This window comes from Notechis scutatus, chromosome 4 (assembly GCF_049901735.1).
Source record: "Notechis scutatus isolate UNSWTSFEM ecotype Mainland chromosome 4, rNotScu1.2, whole genome shotgun sequence".
Taxonomy (NCBI): domain Eukaryota; kingdom Metazoa; phylum Chordata; class Lepidosauria; order Squamata; family Elapidae; genus Notechis; species Notechis scutatus.
The window spans coordinates 153,184,909-153,204,436 of record NC_142012.1 but is presented as its reverse complement, the minus strand read 5'-3'; the positions used below and the strand labels follow the sequence as shown (position 1 = coordinate 153,204,436).

The 19,528-nt window shown below is 39.4% G+C and overlaps 1 protein-coding gene across 1 annotated transcript in view; it reads right to left on the bottom strand.

Annotated features, from left to right (window-relative positions):
• FNDC3B (fibronectin type III domain containing 3B) overlaps positions 1-19,528 on the bottom strand; it is a 322,478-nt gene that overhangs the window by 116,752 nt on the left and 186,198 nt on the right. The window contains exons 5-6 of the mRNA XM_087965339.1: positions 10,952-11,195; positions 10,020-10,316 (exon numbers count right to left, since the gene is read on the bottom strand). Of these exons, the coding sequence (XP_087821465.1) occupies positions 10,020-10,316; positions 10,952-11,195 (541 nt within the window). The remainder of the gene's footprint in view (positions 1-10,019; positions 10,317-10,951; positions 11,196-19,528) is intronic.

Here is a 19,528-nt window from a genome sequence, read left to right as displayed (position 1 = left end):
CAAGTTCCTTGTGTGTCCAATCACACTTGGCTAATAAAGAATTATATTCTATTCTCTCAAAATCTTAATTATTCCAGCAATTAAAGGCTTTTAGTGTAATTCTCTGTAAACCAGTGCATTCAATTTGGGTGACCTTTTGATGGCCATCTAATAATGATATCCTACTAAGAAGTGTGTTCAGGTGCAGTGGTAAGACTTCCCAAGTCCATTTAAAGGGAAGACAGCCAACCAACAATATTCTTTTCAAACCTTCTTCCACATTTGGCTCCAGGTTTCAAATGAAGGGCCTCCATGGTGCAGAACCTTCCAATAAACTTTGGAAAAACCATATTTGGAGCCATTGGTGGAAACATCTGCTTTAATTTTCTCCTTAAGGGTTTAGCGGGAATTTGCGCTGCAGAAATGAAGCCATTTATGAGTTTCCTTTTGTTGCAGTTTGAGTTGGGACCAAACTTGATATAACCTGCAAAGGGTATTAATGCTTGTCCAGAAAAATAAACACTCACACTATAGTCCCCCGCCCTCTTACACATACTAATCTGATCAAAGTTGCTTGCAATATTTGCCTTGTTTTTGCTTTTTTTAATTAAAAAGATAAAAAAGTATTCTCTGGCTGGCCCAGTGGATGGTCTAGACATTGACTTCACTCAATGTCTTGGTGTTTTTTGGTTCATCTTCTGCAGCTGTAAAGTCTGTAGAATTTCCCAGAAAATGGAGCTTCCAAACATCTTATAATCAGAGCCAGGAGAGAGAAAAACACATCCACTTCTTTTAGTTGAAGAATTCTTGAACAAATAAAATAGTTCCGTGAGGTCACCAAAGAATTCCTGACATACTCCTTTAAAGCATAGGACTCACATACATGTTCACAGATAGGGGATCCTAATAATATATTTTATTTCCATATAACACTTTGCTGAGAAGAACAAAGAATAGCAATAACACTTAGACTTATATAATGTTTAACAGTGCTTTACAGCCCTCTCTAAGTGGTTTACAGCAGGGGTCCCCAACCACCGGTCCGCGGACCGGTACCAGTCCGTGGAACAAGTCCTACCGGGCCACTGGTTTGCTGGGCGCCGCCATCTTTTTGATGAAAAAGTGCTTCCGGTGAGCTTTTCCGGGTAGAAAGCTCACCGGAAGCACTTTTCATCAAAAAGACGGCGCCCCAGCTAATGCCGGTACCGGGCCGCGCCATAAAAAAGGTTGGGGATACCGGGCCGCGGCATAAGAAAGGTTGGGGATCACTGGTTTACAGAATCAACCTATTTGCCCCCACCAATCTGGCTCCTCATTTTACCGACTCTGGAAGGATGAAAGGCTGAGTCAACTTGAGCCTGGTGAGATTCAAACCGCCAAATTGCAGTAAGCCAGAAGTCAGCAGAAGTAGCCTGCAGTTCTGCACTCTAAGCATTGTGTCATCACCACTCAAAACAATTGCTTTCTCCTCATAACATACAGGTGGCTCTCGACTTACGACCACAATTGAGCTTTGTGAAACAAAACAGTTAAGTGAATTTTCCACAATTTTACTACCTTTTTTGCTCCAGTTGTTAAATGAATCACTGTAGTTGTTAAGTTAGTAACACAGTTGTTAAGTGAATCAGGATTCCCCACGGACTTTGCTTCTCAGGTCACAAAAGGTGAGCATATGACCCCAGAACCATGCAACTGTCATAAATCTGAGACAATTGCCAAACATCTGAGAATTTTGATCAAATGACTACAGGGAGGCTGGAATGGTTGTAAGTGTGAAAAACGGTCATAAGTCACTTTTTTCAGTGCTGTTGTAACTTTGAATGATCACTAAATGAACTGTTGTAAGTTAAGGACTACCTATATAACAGGGTTACCAAAAATGGAATAAAGAATTGTTAAAAAGTGTTGGCTCACCTTCTCAATTGGCATCTCATTACCACTGAAATTTCTAGTTGGAATTGTAATCTGCAACCTCAAACATATATCATGACGCTTGGTGCAAGATTATTGTGATCTTGATTTGGTGTAGTGGCTTTCATGAATACTTACAGGATCCCCATAGGGGCACAAAATAGACTCCTGAAGGGGCTAAATTTGTTTACCTCAAGCTCATTTAAATGTCCCCAACACATGACTAGAACTTTCCCCACACAATTGGTAAAATATTCACCCACACAGGATGGCTTTCTATATCCTACAAGATTGACATGCAAAATGTGCCAACTCCTCAGCTCTTATACAAAGTTATTTTTGTCCCAAAACATTCCTTCATTAAAAGTTGAACATGACTACCCAGTTTGCAGTTGCCACACAATGGACAAGTTCTTTTCATCTCCTGCCATCTTCCTCTGAACCCTATTAGCCTGATGTTCTTCCATATCCCCTATTCTATTATTGCATTAACGGTGACTGGTATCCATTCTTTATCTAAACCTGTGCTAATTTTAGACTTTCAGATACAATAGGGAGAAGGGATGGCACCAACTAAGAAGTGCAATGGTACAGTACTTCCAGAGACTGCTAATAAGTATTAGGCAATTTTACTACCTATTTTGATGTTAAAAATGTGTTCCATGCATATCCTCCCTCATTGCAAAAATCTGGGGGAATAACCAATAAGGTCAGGGACTATATTACATAGCCAGGACACCTGAACGGATATCCTGAAGAATATCCACTTATCTAGAATTTGCAGAACTGATTCTTGGACTTTTTTTTTTTTAATCTATGTAAATATCCAGCTGTCCTAGAGGACAATTTTTCCTTTGACATATTCCTAGGAAAGGAATTGCTAGGTTTTGTTTGTTTGTTTTTTGCAATGCAGGTGCTAAGCTTGGATTAGTTGACATAGATGTGAGATGTCAATAGGTAAGCTAAATACTGGCAGTGGAATCAATTCAATGTTTTTAAAGTTCACGGGCAAATATACGAAGACAGGAAAGCAAAAGATGTTACTGTGTAGAGAAATTACCCTGAATTTAAGAAGTCCTCCGGATTTCCTTCCTTAGAAAGCTGTGATTGGCAACTCTAGTTAAAGCCAATACTGGCCAATAAATATGTTTGTGTAGCACACATGTAGGTGGCAAAAGTCATATTTGAGAAAAGGGCAGAACCAGAACAATTTTTGAATTAATTGAACAAAGGAATTAAAATTAATTACCTCTTCAATAAGAAAGCTCATTTACAAAATCAAATGAACCCCATCTGTCTGTGCAAACAAATTCATGCTCACATACAAATGTACAAACACACACACACATTCTTTCTTGTGGGTGAAATAGCAAAGAATAAGGGGGAAAAATCAGGATTTATATAATTCCTGCATACATTTATAGAAAGGTAAGTTAAATTCTCATGCCAAGAGCTTAGTATATTTCTGCAGATAGCTACAAAATGAATCATTATGTCAAAGTGAAAGATATGGAATGGATAAAGGCTGAATAGAAAAGGGGTGGGCAATTCTGTTTTCAGGTAGAGTAGCAAAACAAAAAAGCTAAGATTTAACAGAAAATTTCATCGCAATATGGTTTTCTTTTTTAATATGGCTATAAAAATATTCAAACAGTACACACAACCCAACAATAGAAATCATTTTAACAGCCTCATTGGAACCGTTGTTTCTGCAGAAATAGCATTTCTTATGCTTGAAACAGAAAAAAATCAAGTTTATGTAACTTTTTAAAATAAAAAATATTTTGTTGTATTAGCAAGGATATAGACAACTACTGAGTGTGTACAGAAATGGGTATTAAAAGGGATGTGTATGAAAATTTTATTTAAAAAGAGTTGGTGTCATCTAATGGTTAAGGCACCAGGCAAGAAAATGGGAGACTGAGTTCAAGTTTCATTTAGCCATGAAAGCCAGCTGGGTAGCCTTGGGCCAGTCACTCTCAGCTCAATTCATCTTACAGGGTTGATGTTGTTGAAGGAGGAAAGTGTGTTGTATATGTCTATGGAGATTCTCAGTCATCCAGATCATAGTTGTCCCAAGGATGTTTTTCAAGAGGCAACTAGACTTTCTTGGGTTGTTTGTTGTGTTTTTTTTTTTTTTTAACATTTCACTTCTCATCCAAGAAGCTTCTTCAGCTCTGACTGGATGGTGGGGAATGGAAGGAGTTATACTGGATGTTTGCATTCTTTTAGAGGGTCGTTGAAGTTCTTGGAGGTTTTTCTGTGTCCTCAGGATCACCTGAGTAGTGCAAATGGGTGCGGAACTAATCACATGATCCTGATGATACAGATAAACCTTCAAGTGGCCTCAATGACTATAAAGGAATGCAAATGACCAGCTGTCTGCAAGGAGTATAAATCCTTCCAGTGTTATTTGTAAAAATAATAAAGGCAGGGTACTAAGTAAGTCAGATCCTTTGTTCTGAGAATCCAGAAGCCAGTTTTATAGGCACAAGCTCAGCTCAAACAACTGAAGTTAAAGTTCCTTGCTGAATTTAACAGATGTGGCCAGCTGATTGGAAGACAGGACAGATAAGCCCCCATAGTTTTATCATGCAGGGCATTCACCATGGGAAACAAAAATACTGGGCTTGGGAAAAAGGTACTTCAGCTGACTGCAACTACGCACATGGAGAAAATGGGCCAGGACAAACATAGCATTGCAACTCTACTAAAGTGTTGTCTGATTCTGTCTTCTGACACCTGAAGCCCTTATCTCAACTGCATATTCAGACTCAGGCTACATTTGCCTGCAGAAGCACAAGAGTTACCAAACAAACCAGGGAACCCCTTTTCAACATTTACCCCTTGACATAAATTACCCCTTGACATAAATTACTTCAGTGGTTGGAATCCAAGACACTTGAAGGGTAACAGTGTGAAAAAGGCTGCTGTTCACCATTTAGTTTGCTTTGTCTGGAAAGGGGAAGCTATCTTGTGCTGGCAAGAAAGTCTCCAGGTAATTTTTCTTATCACACCTGAAGATGAAGTGGGTGTAGATCTAAGAGGTGATGAAAAGTACAAGCACATACACACATGCAGATCATAGATGAACTTTTGTTGCAAGCCTCAACTTGGTTTTGCTCAATTGTCTCTCATAAAGGAGAATATTTGTAGCTCAGGGTCGAAATGAGGGCTTCTTGGTGCTCTCTGAGCTTGGCTGCTTTCTTGCAGATGTCTCTTGCAGAAGTTTCATGACCAAAACTAGGTAACATCATCTGGGCACTGATGATGTTACCTAGTTTTGGGAATGAAACATCTGCGAGAAAGCAACCAAGCTCAGAGAGTACCAAGGACTCTACCTCTACCTCTACCTCTACCTCTACCTCTACCTCTACCCCCCCCACTCTCTCTTTCTTTCTCTGCAAAAGGATTCCATTCTGCAACTGAGATACTCTGAATCAATGAAGATTTGCACACACTATTGTGCAAATAGTCTACTACTATTTAGGGTTTGTCAATTTCAAAAGCAATCCCCAAAACTCAAAAGAGAGCTTTACCGGCATTCAGAAACAGCAGTATTCATCTGATGATAGTTTAGAGGACAGGGAACTCACAAGGACTGATGGGACTGTAAGTCATTCTTACTGAGTGTCTTCCAAAGTACATTGGTACTAATTTTAGCTGCCATACAACATGGCCAGAATTTAAATTGCATATCACAGCTGGTTTTTTTAAAAAAATTGGGTATTATTTGATAGCTACTACCTGTGCTGGTTTATGAACGTGTTCAGACATCACCAGACTTTACTCAGTCAGCTTACTCTAGCAATTAAACTAAATCGATTTTCTTCTTGCCTAGGTTCAGCCCTTTATTCCCAGCCTTCCAAAATGTTTCGACAGTCAAAACAGCCATTGCAATTCATTATTTTATAGCTTTACAAACATTATAAACATTTTTTTATAAGGAAGGGACAAAAGCCAGTAGAGTTTGGTTCCAACATAGATGCAATGGAACACAGGAAACTCCTTATTCTGTTTATCCAACTAGCTACTACCTGTTCCAGCCTTGCCCGTCCCCCCAATGCCCTCCAAATATGCTGAGATGCTAGAATTCCCAGCTGCAAAAATTCTTGGAAATTATAATCCCTACACATCAGCAAGTTCCTAAAGTGAGACGAGTAAGTTTACTTTGCCTGGCAAAAGGATCTCCAGTAGAATTTTTTCCCCCTCATTCAATTACTTTCTGACCTTTTTCTCTGAATAAGCCAAGGAACAAATACAAGACTGTCTGTATATAAAGAACTCTGTCATAGAAGTACAATGCCCCCAATTAGCAGGATGATGACTGGAGACTTCCTATGGCCAATTTTCTACATCAGGCATTCACCCTGACAGCAAGCTTATTTCAGAATACTAAGACGAGCAACCAGAACAACAAACCAGCCTTTGGGTAGATTTTTCAAGATGCTTAGAGCTACATGGCAGCATATGCTGAGCTCTTGTGTCTGATGTGGCTCTAAAAATAAGACCTAGCAACCAGGTCTCTTTATGTGGGATGAAGAATGATTGTAATGGGCAAAAAGGAGCCAATCAAAGCAGACGGTAAGAATAAATAATCTGGAAGAAGGATGAAAAACCGTCAAGGAAGAAACCAGAATGACCCTGCAAAGTTCTTTTAAGTGAAACATGCAGGTAGTTCTCAATTCACAACCATTCATTTCTGGCCATAGGAAGTTACAATGGCACTGGGAAAAAAAAAAGATTTATGATGGCCTTTCACACATACGGCCATTGCAGCATCCCCACAGTCACATGATCAAAATTCGGCAGCTTGGCAACTGACTCATATTTATGATGGTTGCAGTGTCCCAGGGTCATGTGATTTCCTTTTTGTGACTTTCCAACAAGCATAAACAATGGGGAAGCCAGATTCACTAAACAACCCTTGCTAGTAACTTAACAACTCTTGTTTGGTTCTGCAACCCAGCAAGACAGACACAGACTTCAGAGGAGAATTAGGACTGCAGAAAAAACAATGAGTACCAATCTGCCTTCCATTAAGGACCTGTATACTGCACGAATCAAAAAGAGGGCTGTGAAAATACCTACAGACCCCTCACATCCCAGACACAAACTGTTTCAACTCCTTCCCTCAAAATGACACTATAGAGCACACCAGAACAGCTAGACACAAGGACAGTTTTTCTCTGAATGCCATCACTCTGCTAAACAAATAATTCCCTCAGATACAGATAATTAGAGTTGGAAGGGACCTTATAGTCATCTAGTCCAATCCCCTGCCCAAGCGAGAGACCCTACACCAGGGGTGTCCAACCTTGGCAACTTTAGACTTGTGGACTTCAGCTCCCAGATTTCTCAGCCAGCTTTGCTGGCTGAGACTGGGAGGTGAAGTCCACAAGTCTTAAAGTTGCCAAGGTTGGACACCCCTGCCCTACACCATTTCTGACAAATGGTAGTCCAATCTCTTCTTAAAAGTCTCAAGTGATGACACTCCCACAACTTGTTCTGACCCAACTGGGTTCCCAAACAGCAAACACAGACAAAGGCAGCAGCCCCCACCTTTTAAGGTTTAATAACAAATTCTGTTCTGAAGGCTGCTTTCCACTAATTAGCTCCGACAAGAAAGAGCCTTGCCAAGTTGTTTGTCAAGGCTACCAAAAATCCAGAGATAAGAACTAAATTAATAAAATTCTCCAAACACAAACTAAGATGTCCACCAGTTGAGTTTAAGAGCTTCTTTGCTGTCTGCAAAGAACGCTTTTCCAAACCTGGCTTTTATCCTCTTGAGGGAGGGGCCATTACTTTGCAGCCTTACTCCCGAGTCGCTTGTGCTGCTGTAATTGTTTTTTCCTCCAAGTAATCCTTTGTGCACATGCACTTGGCACAGGCTCCTTGGGAACCTCCTCGTCACTGCTGCCAACCCCCACAATCTCTGAAGGCAGCACTCCACTCCCTGATGGCCCTGGCCCCTCATCCGAGTCATCGCTCTCCTCAGCCATCTGCACCTGCTGTTGGCTAACCACAACACAACTTCCGAGGGCAAAAGCTGTTCCATTGGTTGATTGTTCTCACTGCCAGAAAGTTTCTCCTTATTTCTAGGTTAAATCTCTCCTTGTTCAATTTCCATCCATTATTCCTTGTCTGGCCTTCAGGTGCTTTAGAAAATAGCTTGACCCCTTCCTCTCTGTGGCAGCCCCTCAAATATTGGAAGACTGCTATCATGTCTTCCCTGGTCCTTCTCTTCACTAGACTAGTCATGCCCAATTTCTGTAACCGTTCAAACTGTCCAACTATTTACTAAGTCTCCATTCCTATTATTGTTAATCTTCTCATCACTCCTTATCACCCATCCCCTCCCACTTGTGTCTGTATGACTGTAACTTTGTTGCTTGCATCCTTATGATTTATATTAACTGTTTCCTAGTATGATTTGATTGCCTATTTGTATCCTATGACTATTATTAAGTGTTGTACCTTATGATTCTTGACGAATGTTATCTTTTCTTTTTATGTACACTGAGACCATATGCACCAAGACAAATTTCTTGTCTGTCTAATCACACTTGGCCAATCAAGAATTCATTCATTCATTCATTCATTCATTCATTCAACAACTTTACAATTGCAGCAAGACAATTTGCAAAATGGGGAAAACCTCAGTTAAGAACAGTCTTACTGAACAATGGAAATGTTGGGTTCCATTGTGATTCTATGTTGACGGCTACTGGACTTATAAAATGAGCATCGCCTAATATTTAAAAAGCCAACATGTATGTTTTCAGTTAATTTCTTTTAGCATAAACTAGGAATTGATTGAAATATCACTCCATATCTACTTAAAAAGGCTCACTGAATGTGATAGGACTTAGAATAAGCACATTGACTGACAAGCTAAGTTATGAAGCAAGAATGGTAGCAATCACTTTTGAGCTGTTTTCAATGTGTAGTCTAATATACATCAACTCAGAAGATGAAATTCCGTGGAAGTTAGTCCCAGGTTGGGGAACATAAAATTGCAGCCTAAAAGAACAAGAATAAATATAGCAAGTCTGCTGTCTGCATGGTTTTGACTTAGAAATGTTTGCTAAAATGAGTAAGATATAAGAACAGCTGGTGAGACCTGCCTTGTGCTTTTATGTGAAATAACTCAAGCAAAGACCTTAAGCAAACAATGGATTCTTCTTTCTTTTGAAAACTTGGAAGTTCTAAGAAACTCACATATATATGATCTATCTATCTATCTATCTATCTATCTATCTATCTATCTATCTATCTATCTATCTATCTATCTATCTATCTATCATCTATCTATCGGATGGTATTCAGCTTTGTTCGGGTATTTTCCCACGTCATTATAGTTGTGCTTTTAAAGTTGTAGCAACGTTTCGGCAGAATCTCATCTGCCATCATCAGGCTTCTGTATTGTGTTCGTCTGTGTAGAAGCCTGATGATGGCAGATAAGATTCTGCCAAAACGTTGCTACAACTTTAAAAGCACAACTACAATGACGTGGGAATACCCAAACAAAGCTGAATACCATACATACATACATGATACATATATACATACATACATACATATACATACATACACACACACACACACACACACACACACACACACACACACACACACACATAATATATATATATATATATATATATATATATATATATATATATTTGCCCAGAACTCCTCTTTTCTGCACAAATAGGCTGAAAAACAGCTTCTATCTCAGAGCAGTAACTATATTGAATTCTACTGTATAGTGCAATATTAATGCAATATTGGGAGTATTCAATTCAATTGCATAGAATATGAAGTAGGTGTGTTTTTGTTTTATTTTTATAGTGTTCTTATGTATAATGTACACTGAAGATGGCATTTAATTTCATTGTACAAGGTATAATGACAATAAACTACTACTACTATTACTACTATTACTACTACTACTACTACTACTACATGGTGTGAGTCCCTTATAATTATTGTATTTTTCTCCTAAGTTGTTTCCAGAAATTTGAAATGATAGGAAGAAATGCAAGGAAGGAAGGAAGGAAGGAAGGAATGCAAGAAAGAAAGAAAGAAAAAGAAAAGAAAGGAGAACCAAAAGTAGCTAACTTTACCATGCAAATCCTGTTCGTTGGTCTTGGGGCTGCTTCTTGCTCTGCGTTCTGCCTTTTTGATGACTGGCATCCCTGCTCCACTTATGCCTCCGATGCCTCCTGCCCCATTGGCAGCCCCGTTTTGAGTCTTGAGGGTACCATTGTAGACTGTCGTACATGCTGGATGGCTCTTGTAGATGGCTGGAGGGCTGTTCAAGCGGTTCTGGCGATCAATTTGTCTGTCTTTGATTTTTTTGTGCTGCGGTTTGTTGTATTGATCTTCCCTGGTTATGTAACTTGACATTCCATATATGATTTCTGAAATGAAACCAGATAAGGGGGGATACAGTTCAGGTTCCAATGCAAATGCCACCTGCGTTACAGGTGGTCCTCGACTTATGACCACAAGCGAGCCCAATATTTCTGTCGCTAAGTGACACACTTGTTACATGAGGCTTGCTCCATTTTATAGTCACCGTTGCTTAAGGGAACCACTGCAGTTGTTAAGTTAGCCACATGGCTGTTGAGTGAATCTTGGCTTCCCTGTTGAGTTTGCTTGTCAGAAGGTCGCAAAAGGTGACCACATGACCCCAGAACACTGCAACCATCACTAATGTTGGCAACCAATTGCAGTCTCCTGGTGTGTCACATGATTGCCACTTGTGACCTTCCCACCTGGCTTCCAACCAATGAAGTCAATGGGTGAAGCTTAATAACTCCACAATTCACTTAAAAACCACAACAAGTTGTTCCACAACTGCGACAGAAAAAAAAAAAGAGCAGAAAAATCCAACATGACTCCCTGAACACCTGCCTTCCTTAACAATGAAAATATTGATCCCCGGTTGTGGCTGTTAAGTCGAGGGTGGCTTGTTGCCCGTCCTGTTTTCAACCATTAAGGCAGCGCAGCAAAACATGTCCCCTAGATTTGAAAAGTTTACAGTCGAGTTTACCTTGCTCTCCATAAATGGTAGGCGGAAGATGATGCTGAGGAAAAAACTGAGGTGGTATATCTCCAGGCCCGGTAACAGGTGGGTAGAAAGCTGTATGAGAGTTATGAATGAAATGAGGATGATGAGTGAGGTACGGTGGTAAGTGATGTGTTGGAGAAATGGCGGAAGGATAGCTAGCAGGATAGCACTCTGGAGACTGAGGCGTGACAACCACTCTTCGAACGCCCGTGCTGTCTTCTAATACCTGCAAAGGAAAGGCAGCCGGATGAATAAAATTAGCATAATTCTTTTTTGCCTGAAATAATAACAGCAATGTGTCATTCCTTTCCTTCCATTCAATAAACAGAAAAGCCTTTTTTTTTTTTTTTTTAGGGTAAGGAAGATCATCTCTATCTAAGAAAGTCCCGATGCCAGAAAGTTCCATGATAACAGCTCACTCACAGCAGACATTCAGGCAGCCATCCTAATTATAGCAAGGCATTTTGTAATTGCTTTAACAATGAGAATTTGAATGGAGATCAAAGGAGCACCGGCGTCCACATAAGTTACTTGTCCCTTTAAAGGGCACATTTTGTTTTTGCACGGATTCAAATGCCAACGTAAAGGACTGGGTGAATACCAACAAGGGCCTTTTGTTCAATATTATTTGTGGAGTTTGATGATAGACAAAAAAGGCAAGGAGTTCAAAAACTAAGGAAATCAGACGTGTGGGAAATCAAGACTCAACAGCCAAAGTAGACATTGTGCCTTTTGTGGTTTATATCATTGTACGGAGTATATTTCCTATAAAGGTCCAATTGGTGTGGAGCTGCAGCCAAACTGCAGTTGCAGTGTGCAGCGGCAGCCAAAAAAGGCAATGCAATCCTAAATTGCATTAACAGAGGGATACAATCAAGATCAAGTGAGGTACTAATACCATTCTACAAAGCCTAAGTAAGACCACACCTAGAATACTGCATCCAGTTTTGGTCACCACATTATAAAAAAGATGTTCAGACTCTGGAAAAAGTGCAGAGAAGAGAACAAAGACGATTAGGGGACTGGAGACTAAAACACATGAAGAACAGTTACAGGAACTGGGTTTGGCTAGTCTAGTAAAGAGAAGGACCAGGGAAGACATGATAGCAGTCTTCCAATATTTGAGAGGCTGCCACAGAGAGGAAGGGGTCAAGCTATTTTCTAAAGCACCCAAAGGCCAGACAAGGAATAATGGATAGAAACTGATCAGGGAGAGATTCAACCTAGAAATAAGGAGAAATTTTCTGACAGTGAGAACAATCAACCAATGGAACAGCAGTTTTGGGAGCTTCATCACTGGAGATTGGACTGCCATTTGTCAGAAATGGTGTAGGGTCTCCTGCTTGGGCTGGGGGTTGGACTATACAAGGTCCCTTCCAACGATGTTAACCTGTTTTTTAAAATTCTAGTTCAAAATGCAGTGGCCTGCATGCTTTTATGCAGACCCAGATGTGCATAGGTGTCCTCTCTCCAGAGGGAGCTGCATTGGCTGCAAATCTGCTTCTGGGTACAATTCAAGGTGCTGATTGTCACCTTCAAAGCCCTACAGGGCTTGGGATCAGGTTATCTGAGCATCTTGATCATCTTTTTCTAGTCACATCTACCTAACTCACCAGAGTGGGGAGACAGGGAATTTGCAAATGCCTTCTCCTAAAGGAGGTAAATCTGACAGGACCCAAAAGAAAGGCCTTCCCAGTGGTGACTCCTTCCCTTTGGAACATCATCCCTGAGGAAATTAGATAGATACTCCTTCATAAGGCCTGGTTTTGCCAACAGGCCAGAGTGGAATGGAGCTCATTTTGTGGCTTGTCTGATTAATTGTTGGTGCTGATGGATGAAAGTTATTGTTTTATGGCTCGTATACTTTTGTAAGCCACTCAAAATCATTGATTGGGGAGCAGTCATACAAATTTTATTAAATTTTATACATTTGGATGGGTTGCTGGTTTTAAAAGCTAAAGGGCAAGAAGAATCTGTTTCTATCATCCACGGATTGCTTCTAAATGTCTGTATTGTCCACAGATTGTTCTCTAAGATGGTGGAGCTGGAGGTCCAGTTCTGAAAAGTTCACGAGAGAAAAAGGGATGAGAGGAAGACAATCAAACTCACTGAGGGTCTATTTATTTTTCTTGACCAAAAGGAGCATCCTGAGTCATCTTCAGGGGGTAGTTCTGTGTAGCCTAGAATATAAAGGAATTTGGGCTCCTAGAAAAAAAAGAGTAGTGACTGCTATCTAAAAAATGTTGGGAAGAATAAAATAATTCAGCAGTTGAATTCTATAGTTGGAACAGTTGCCACTACATCAGGTTTAAACCCCAGAAAGTGCTTAGTTCCAAGATGTCCTTGGCTTTCCAAGTTCAGCTGTTCTCCTGAAAATGATGTAGCTTCAAAGATTCTAGCTTTAGAGGAGCATGCCAACAGATTCTGTCAAACAGTATATTAATTGTCCTTGGATTAAAGAAAGGTCTCACTTTGATTATTGCCATAGATACAATCTGTCCTTTTGGACTTTTACCCAAGGCTTCATAAAGTGATTGAATCTGCAGTTACTTCAGTCTTAGATGATCTTCTGCTTAATTTCAGAGGCCCATCAGTCCAATATTTCTAGCCTATAAATTATAAAAGTTGACTCCATTATTTATCTCAGGAGATTTGGACTATGTTAGAAATAGGGTTGAGCCAAAAGGTGGGGGTGGGGAATGCATGGAAACGTCAGGCAGTTCAGAAAAATAGTCAGCCTTTTAATTATTACTCAACTGATAGATCTTCCCATATCTCATTATTTCTAATCCTATTCCAATTATCCCAATTATTATACACTTAGAGCAGATTTCTTACTGTAAATATGAATTTAGTAGGTACTTTTAAGACTTATTAAATATTGTGCTTTAATTATATTATCTGTTCCCCAAGCTGCTGTGCATGAATAAGGAAAGCAATGGTAATCCACCTTTGACAGAAGTTTGAAGTGAGATTTACAAAACGTTGGCTATCTGAACAACATACAATATTTTGGCTAAAGTAAGGGATACCTTGGAAGCAATTGATGAAGTGCTGTTCTTTTTAAGACTGAATGGAGATGATTGGCAAATATTTATTACATATTAACCACTCCATAGGTTAATTTGTAAGTACATTAGCAATACTCAGTCAATCATCTGTATCAATAAACTGTCTTCTTTTGTGACATTTCAGTTAGTCCTAATAAAATTGATTTTGTTCCGCAATGATAAGAACGGCCTCCCGTTTGCTGTCCTGCATGAATACAAACTTGACATTCATCCATATGTCATAAAATACAAAGGACATGTGAGGCAACAACCATATGAAGGTCAATCAACCTGACACCAAAGATATGCAAACTTTTAAATTCTGCAGAACTCTTCTTCAGATAAAATGCTATAGGAAGATGTGAGTGGAGAAACAGCAAACATTAAAAAAAATGAGACCAGGTATATTTGTGGGGTATGAAGTTTAGAATCTATCCCATGATGGCAGACTGAATGCATTAGTCATTAGTAGCATTGTATTAGCCTTATGAAACTGCTTGCTAAATCTATACATATAAAAGCGAAATACCACTCATGCATCATCACGAAATCTCCAGAACCGTAAAGCCTACAAACTTAAAATTTGGCATGTATGTTTCTCTTGGCTTCTAGGTGCTCGCTAAGAAAGGATTTTTCAAAATGACCATCAGAGCATTAGTATTTCATATATTATTATTAACATGCTCTGATGCTAAGGCATTCTACCCCCCCATCCCCCCAAAAAGAAATCTGTTCCAAATGCAAAACACAAGCAGAGGAGAGGAGTTTCAGTTTCAGTTTTACTTTCACAGCACCAAGCAACTTTACTACAGAATTGTTGAGCTAAGCTATACCCAGGCTCCTTGCTGTTTCCTTTCGCTGACACAGCAAATACTGCTTCAGTTACCAAACAGCCCTCAACTCTCTCACACTGACAGAATACTAGCCAGATAAATACCGATGGATGCTGGTAGGCAGAGACAAAATTTCCCCCCCTTATTTTCCTCCCCCAAAATTAAACCCAATCACATAGTTTCATAGCAAAGCACTGTATAGAGCTAGTTTCCAAATATGCCATAAATCAGATATTGCCCCCAAAAGCCTGGTAGTGATCACACCGATTGGCAGGTGCAGTCTGGAGTCCCACACCAGGATATTTTTAGCGCCAACATCTCTAAATTAGGAACAGAGAATTACTGACATATAAAGCATGCTTTATAACCAAGCAATGGTTTTTTTTGTCCAATGCAAACTGATGTAGACAACAAAATAGATAACAATGAAGGTGCCCTATATTATAGCACTATCCATGCTAAAGGAAGAGAAGGGATGGGTGTCTTTGCAAAAGCTTGGTTTTCCCAAGATGCAGCTCATCCAAGTGATTCGTCTTCAAGCAAATTTGTTTATCAGCTAAGATACACACATTTGTGCCTGCCTCATCATCTGTGCCTGATTGTGTCAAGCAAGATCTGGATTATCCACTGAAGTGAGATTTAGATGTCTCTCATAGATTTTATGTCAGCCAGAGTTTCTTTCTGAGAGCCGTGGTGGTGCAGTGGTTAGAAGGCAGAGCTGCAGGCTAATTCTGCCAGCAGTTCAAGCAGTTCGATTCTCACCAGGCTCAAGGTTGACTCAGCCTTCCATCCCTCCAAGGTTGGTAAAATGAGGGCCCAGATTGTTGGGGGCAACATGCAGACTATGTAAACCGCTTAGAGAGGGCTGTAAAGCACTGTGAAGTGGTATATAAGTCTAAGTGCTATTGCTATTGCTCTCCAGCTCTTCTGTCCTTTACCCCCATTTCTATCGTAACTGGCCTGGAGGGAACTCATACCACCCCACCATCTTCCCCTCCCTACCCACCCCCCACTTCCCTATCTTGTGACCATGATTTTACTTTGAAGGTATTGTCATTTCATTGGGCTAGGAATATTTATTGATTCTAATGTTTTTATGCCATAACCCACCCACAGAGTCATTTCAAAACCAGACGGACGGCAAGTAAATTTAATAATAAATAAAATAAAATGTGAGAGTTGACTTGAGAATTTTCCAGTGCAGAGATGCCAGTAATGTGAACAAGTCATCCAGTTCAAGGCCAAACAGTGTAAGATGACAGGTGCCAATCAATTATTTTAGTGATTCCATCATAATTTGTTATAAAGGTTTTTTTAAAAAAATTAAAAAAATTTAAATAAAAAAATGACAAACAAGAAAATAAAAATAAAACTGAGATTAAAAATACCAAATACAGCAGAAATTTATAAACATCGTGAAACCAGAAAAGAAAAACCCTACAAAGTTTTGATAAGAATTTTCAATAGCGCTGTATTCAATTCAATTGTCATTTTAAATTTTCTTTTGCTTAAAATTGGCTTATAATTTTATCATTTTAAAATTTCAGGTCATGATTAAAATTAAATTAGTGTACAAGAAACAACACCATATAAAAAATGGGAAGCTGTTGAAAAATTAATTAAGATTTGTACTGGTGGAAAACAATAAAAATCTATTGATAACAAAAATGTGAAGCAAACTATACAGTATATGGTAATTTCTATCTTGGCAAAAAAGTTTTGTACTTACTTAATAGATCACAGAAGACTTAAATATGAAGACTTTATGGTTCTTGTTTTTTAAAAAAACCCTTCAAATCAAAAACTCATGCATGGAAACATAATCCAAACATGGTTTCCACATTGAGTTAAATTCTAGGTCAGTTCTCCTTTTCAAACGCATAGTTATTTCACACGTCAAGACACAGTTTTGCAATTTGAGGTGCCATTCTTTGACAGCTCTAACGAGTTGTCTAGTGCCATGCCAAAGGTCTGAGTCCTTCAATCCAGTCAAGCTTTGCCAAGTCAATTGTGAGGAACCCATTGCTCAGCTCCAGCCTGTTAGCCTGCCAACAAGGCACACAAGACTCAACTATTTATTAAGGCAGCATTTGTAAACAATCTTTCCAGCCTATCAAATGCTCATGCTTCTAAAGGGCCTTGCTCCATGTTCTGTCACTAATTCCCCAGGGTGAAATAGCAAAGAGATAGTGTCAGCGAGGAAAAGATGGATCTTTCATTCCTTGGCTACATAGAAAAGGGAGGAAGTATGTCTAAAGCCAGAGAAGGAATCATCTTCTATTATTTTCCACTGTAAGCAATATTTTTTAGGAAAGTCCCCCTTCCTCTTTTGTTCATGCCTGGGCTGCTAGGACACACTAAAGAGCCAACAAGTCACGTAGCATCACTGGGATTTGACATGGAGGCAAGCAAATGAAAAAGGGCAAATATATCAATGGGGACAGTGTTATTGTTGCTTTTCTTTAAGTTTTTTTGTGAATTGGAGACAGGAGAGATCCTTATGGAGTCTAGCCAGATGGTGGAAAGACAAATAGTAGAGGTGTAAATATGCATGGATGCCATTATCAAATTTGCATCCATCCTTTTGTTCTAGAACTCAAGCAAGCATATGTATGTGCCTAGTTTCCATTATGCTGTGAGCCAGTTGGGTCAAGAGAGATTTTCTGGTGCAAAGACACCCAATAGGATTTCATGGCTGATGGATTAGACCCTGGGTCAACCTACTCCTTACTTAAATCCAAATGTCTTGAGGTTATCGTGTGAATAATTTTGGGGAATGTTTCAGTTTGTTGTAAGTCTATCTACCTGTAGTGTTTAATAACATAAAATTTTCAACAATATCAATAGCACTTAGACTTATATACTGCTTCACAGTGCTTTACAGCCCTCTCTAAGCAGTTTACAGAGTCAGCCTATTGCCCCCAACAATCTGGCTCCTCATTTTACCCACCTCAGAAGGATGGAAGGCTGAGTCAACCTTGAGCCAGTGACAATCCAACTGCCAACTGCAGGCAGCTGGTAGTCAGAAATAGCCTACAATACTGCATTCTAACCACTGTACCACCACGGCTCCTTCTGCTCCTTACTCTCAGTCTTCTGGGCCAAGTCTGGAGGGAAGAGATTGCATCTTGGAGTGTCCACTAAGGAAAAGGATTCTCTTCCTCACTATGAGGATGGTTTTCATTGGTAAAGGATGAGAGGGAGAAGTTGTTTCCTAGAATCTTTTGGGGGGTGACAAAGGGCACAATCCTCTCCCCTCCTTCAACACCTACCCTAAACTGCTGGGATGGATCATTTACCAGTTTGAGCAGTGTATTGTTTATACTGCATCTTTTGACCTCAGGCTGGTCAATTGATATGGTCAAGGTTCTATCTCAAATTCCTGGGCGAAGAGCCACCTCCAATTCTATTCTATTCTAGTCAGAATAGCACACTGGACTGCAGCAACTCACAAAGGACACATGGGTTGCATTCAACAATGAGCTCAGCATGGTTTTGCATTAACCTATTTTCTGCATCTGGATAATACATCATACTATAAACTGTCCAAAAACAGTGGCTTTCTAGAATGCAAGTCACAAAAAAGTAACAACAGTTAACACATCCCAAAACTTAGCAAGTTTTATGTATGCAACTGGTAGATTTCTACCTGGCCCAGTATATTATTAAACACGCTGGCAAACAAACAGATGAATAACTAATCAAGTCCTCCTGCATGTTCCACACCAAGTGATAACCTCTTTTTCTGCTGATCATTTTTATAAAGCATATATATAATAAATGCAACCTTTTAAACTGGATTTGCAATCAATGGACAGCCGAGACAATGTGCAAGCATATTCCATTACAGTCTGAAAACTGGCATAATAAAATGGAAAAAAAGAAGTTAATGGGTTTTGTTTAACAGGTTATTTCTCCATGGGGATATCCATTTTCAGCTCAATATTTGAGACATAAGCTTTTGAGGACTGAGCAAATTGAAGTCAAAATATGTTTTTCTTCAAATTGGAATGTTCTTATTTCCTTTACATTCGTATCTTCCCTGGGCCAAAACAAACATGAGGCAAATTAAAGAATCACTCAATAATCCCATTAATTACCTATATCACTGAAGCTAGGCAAGAGCAAACAAGGGAAATACAGCTATTTTAACATCACCATCAACAAACAACAACAGGGAACTTAACCAAGTGACTACTATGTGCTTCAAGCTGTTGTTTGGTATGAAGTTATTTGCAAAGCAGAACATTCATTTACCACATGGTGAGAAATAGATTTTGATTCAAGAGAGGGGGGAGATAATATATAGGCTTTTCTTTTTACTATGCAACCAGCTGTTTTATTTAAATAAAGAAAAAAAAAGAGTTTTCACAAAACTTGCTTCGCATGGGACTTGAGAACAACGATAAGCAATTGATTCCCAGGCAAACTGGAGCTATTAAACCACACAACTGCAAAAGAAGCAGCTTTATACAAGATCAGATGTTTTCGCCTATCTGGCCCAGAGTTGAACCTACTGAGTGATAGCTACTCTCGAATCCTCCCCATCCTGTGCTATTTCTTTCTTTTAATTAGACACTTCTAATGTAGCGCAATTGCAGCATTGAACCAATCTTGATTGATATTGAAAGGTTACGCATACTCAGATATGGTTGGATGGGACACTATCAGAAATC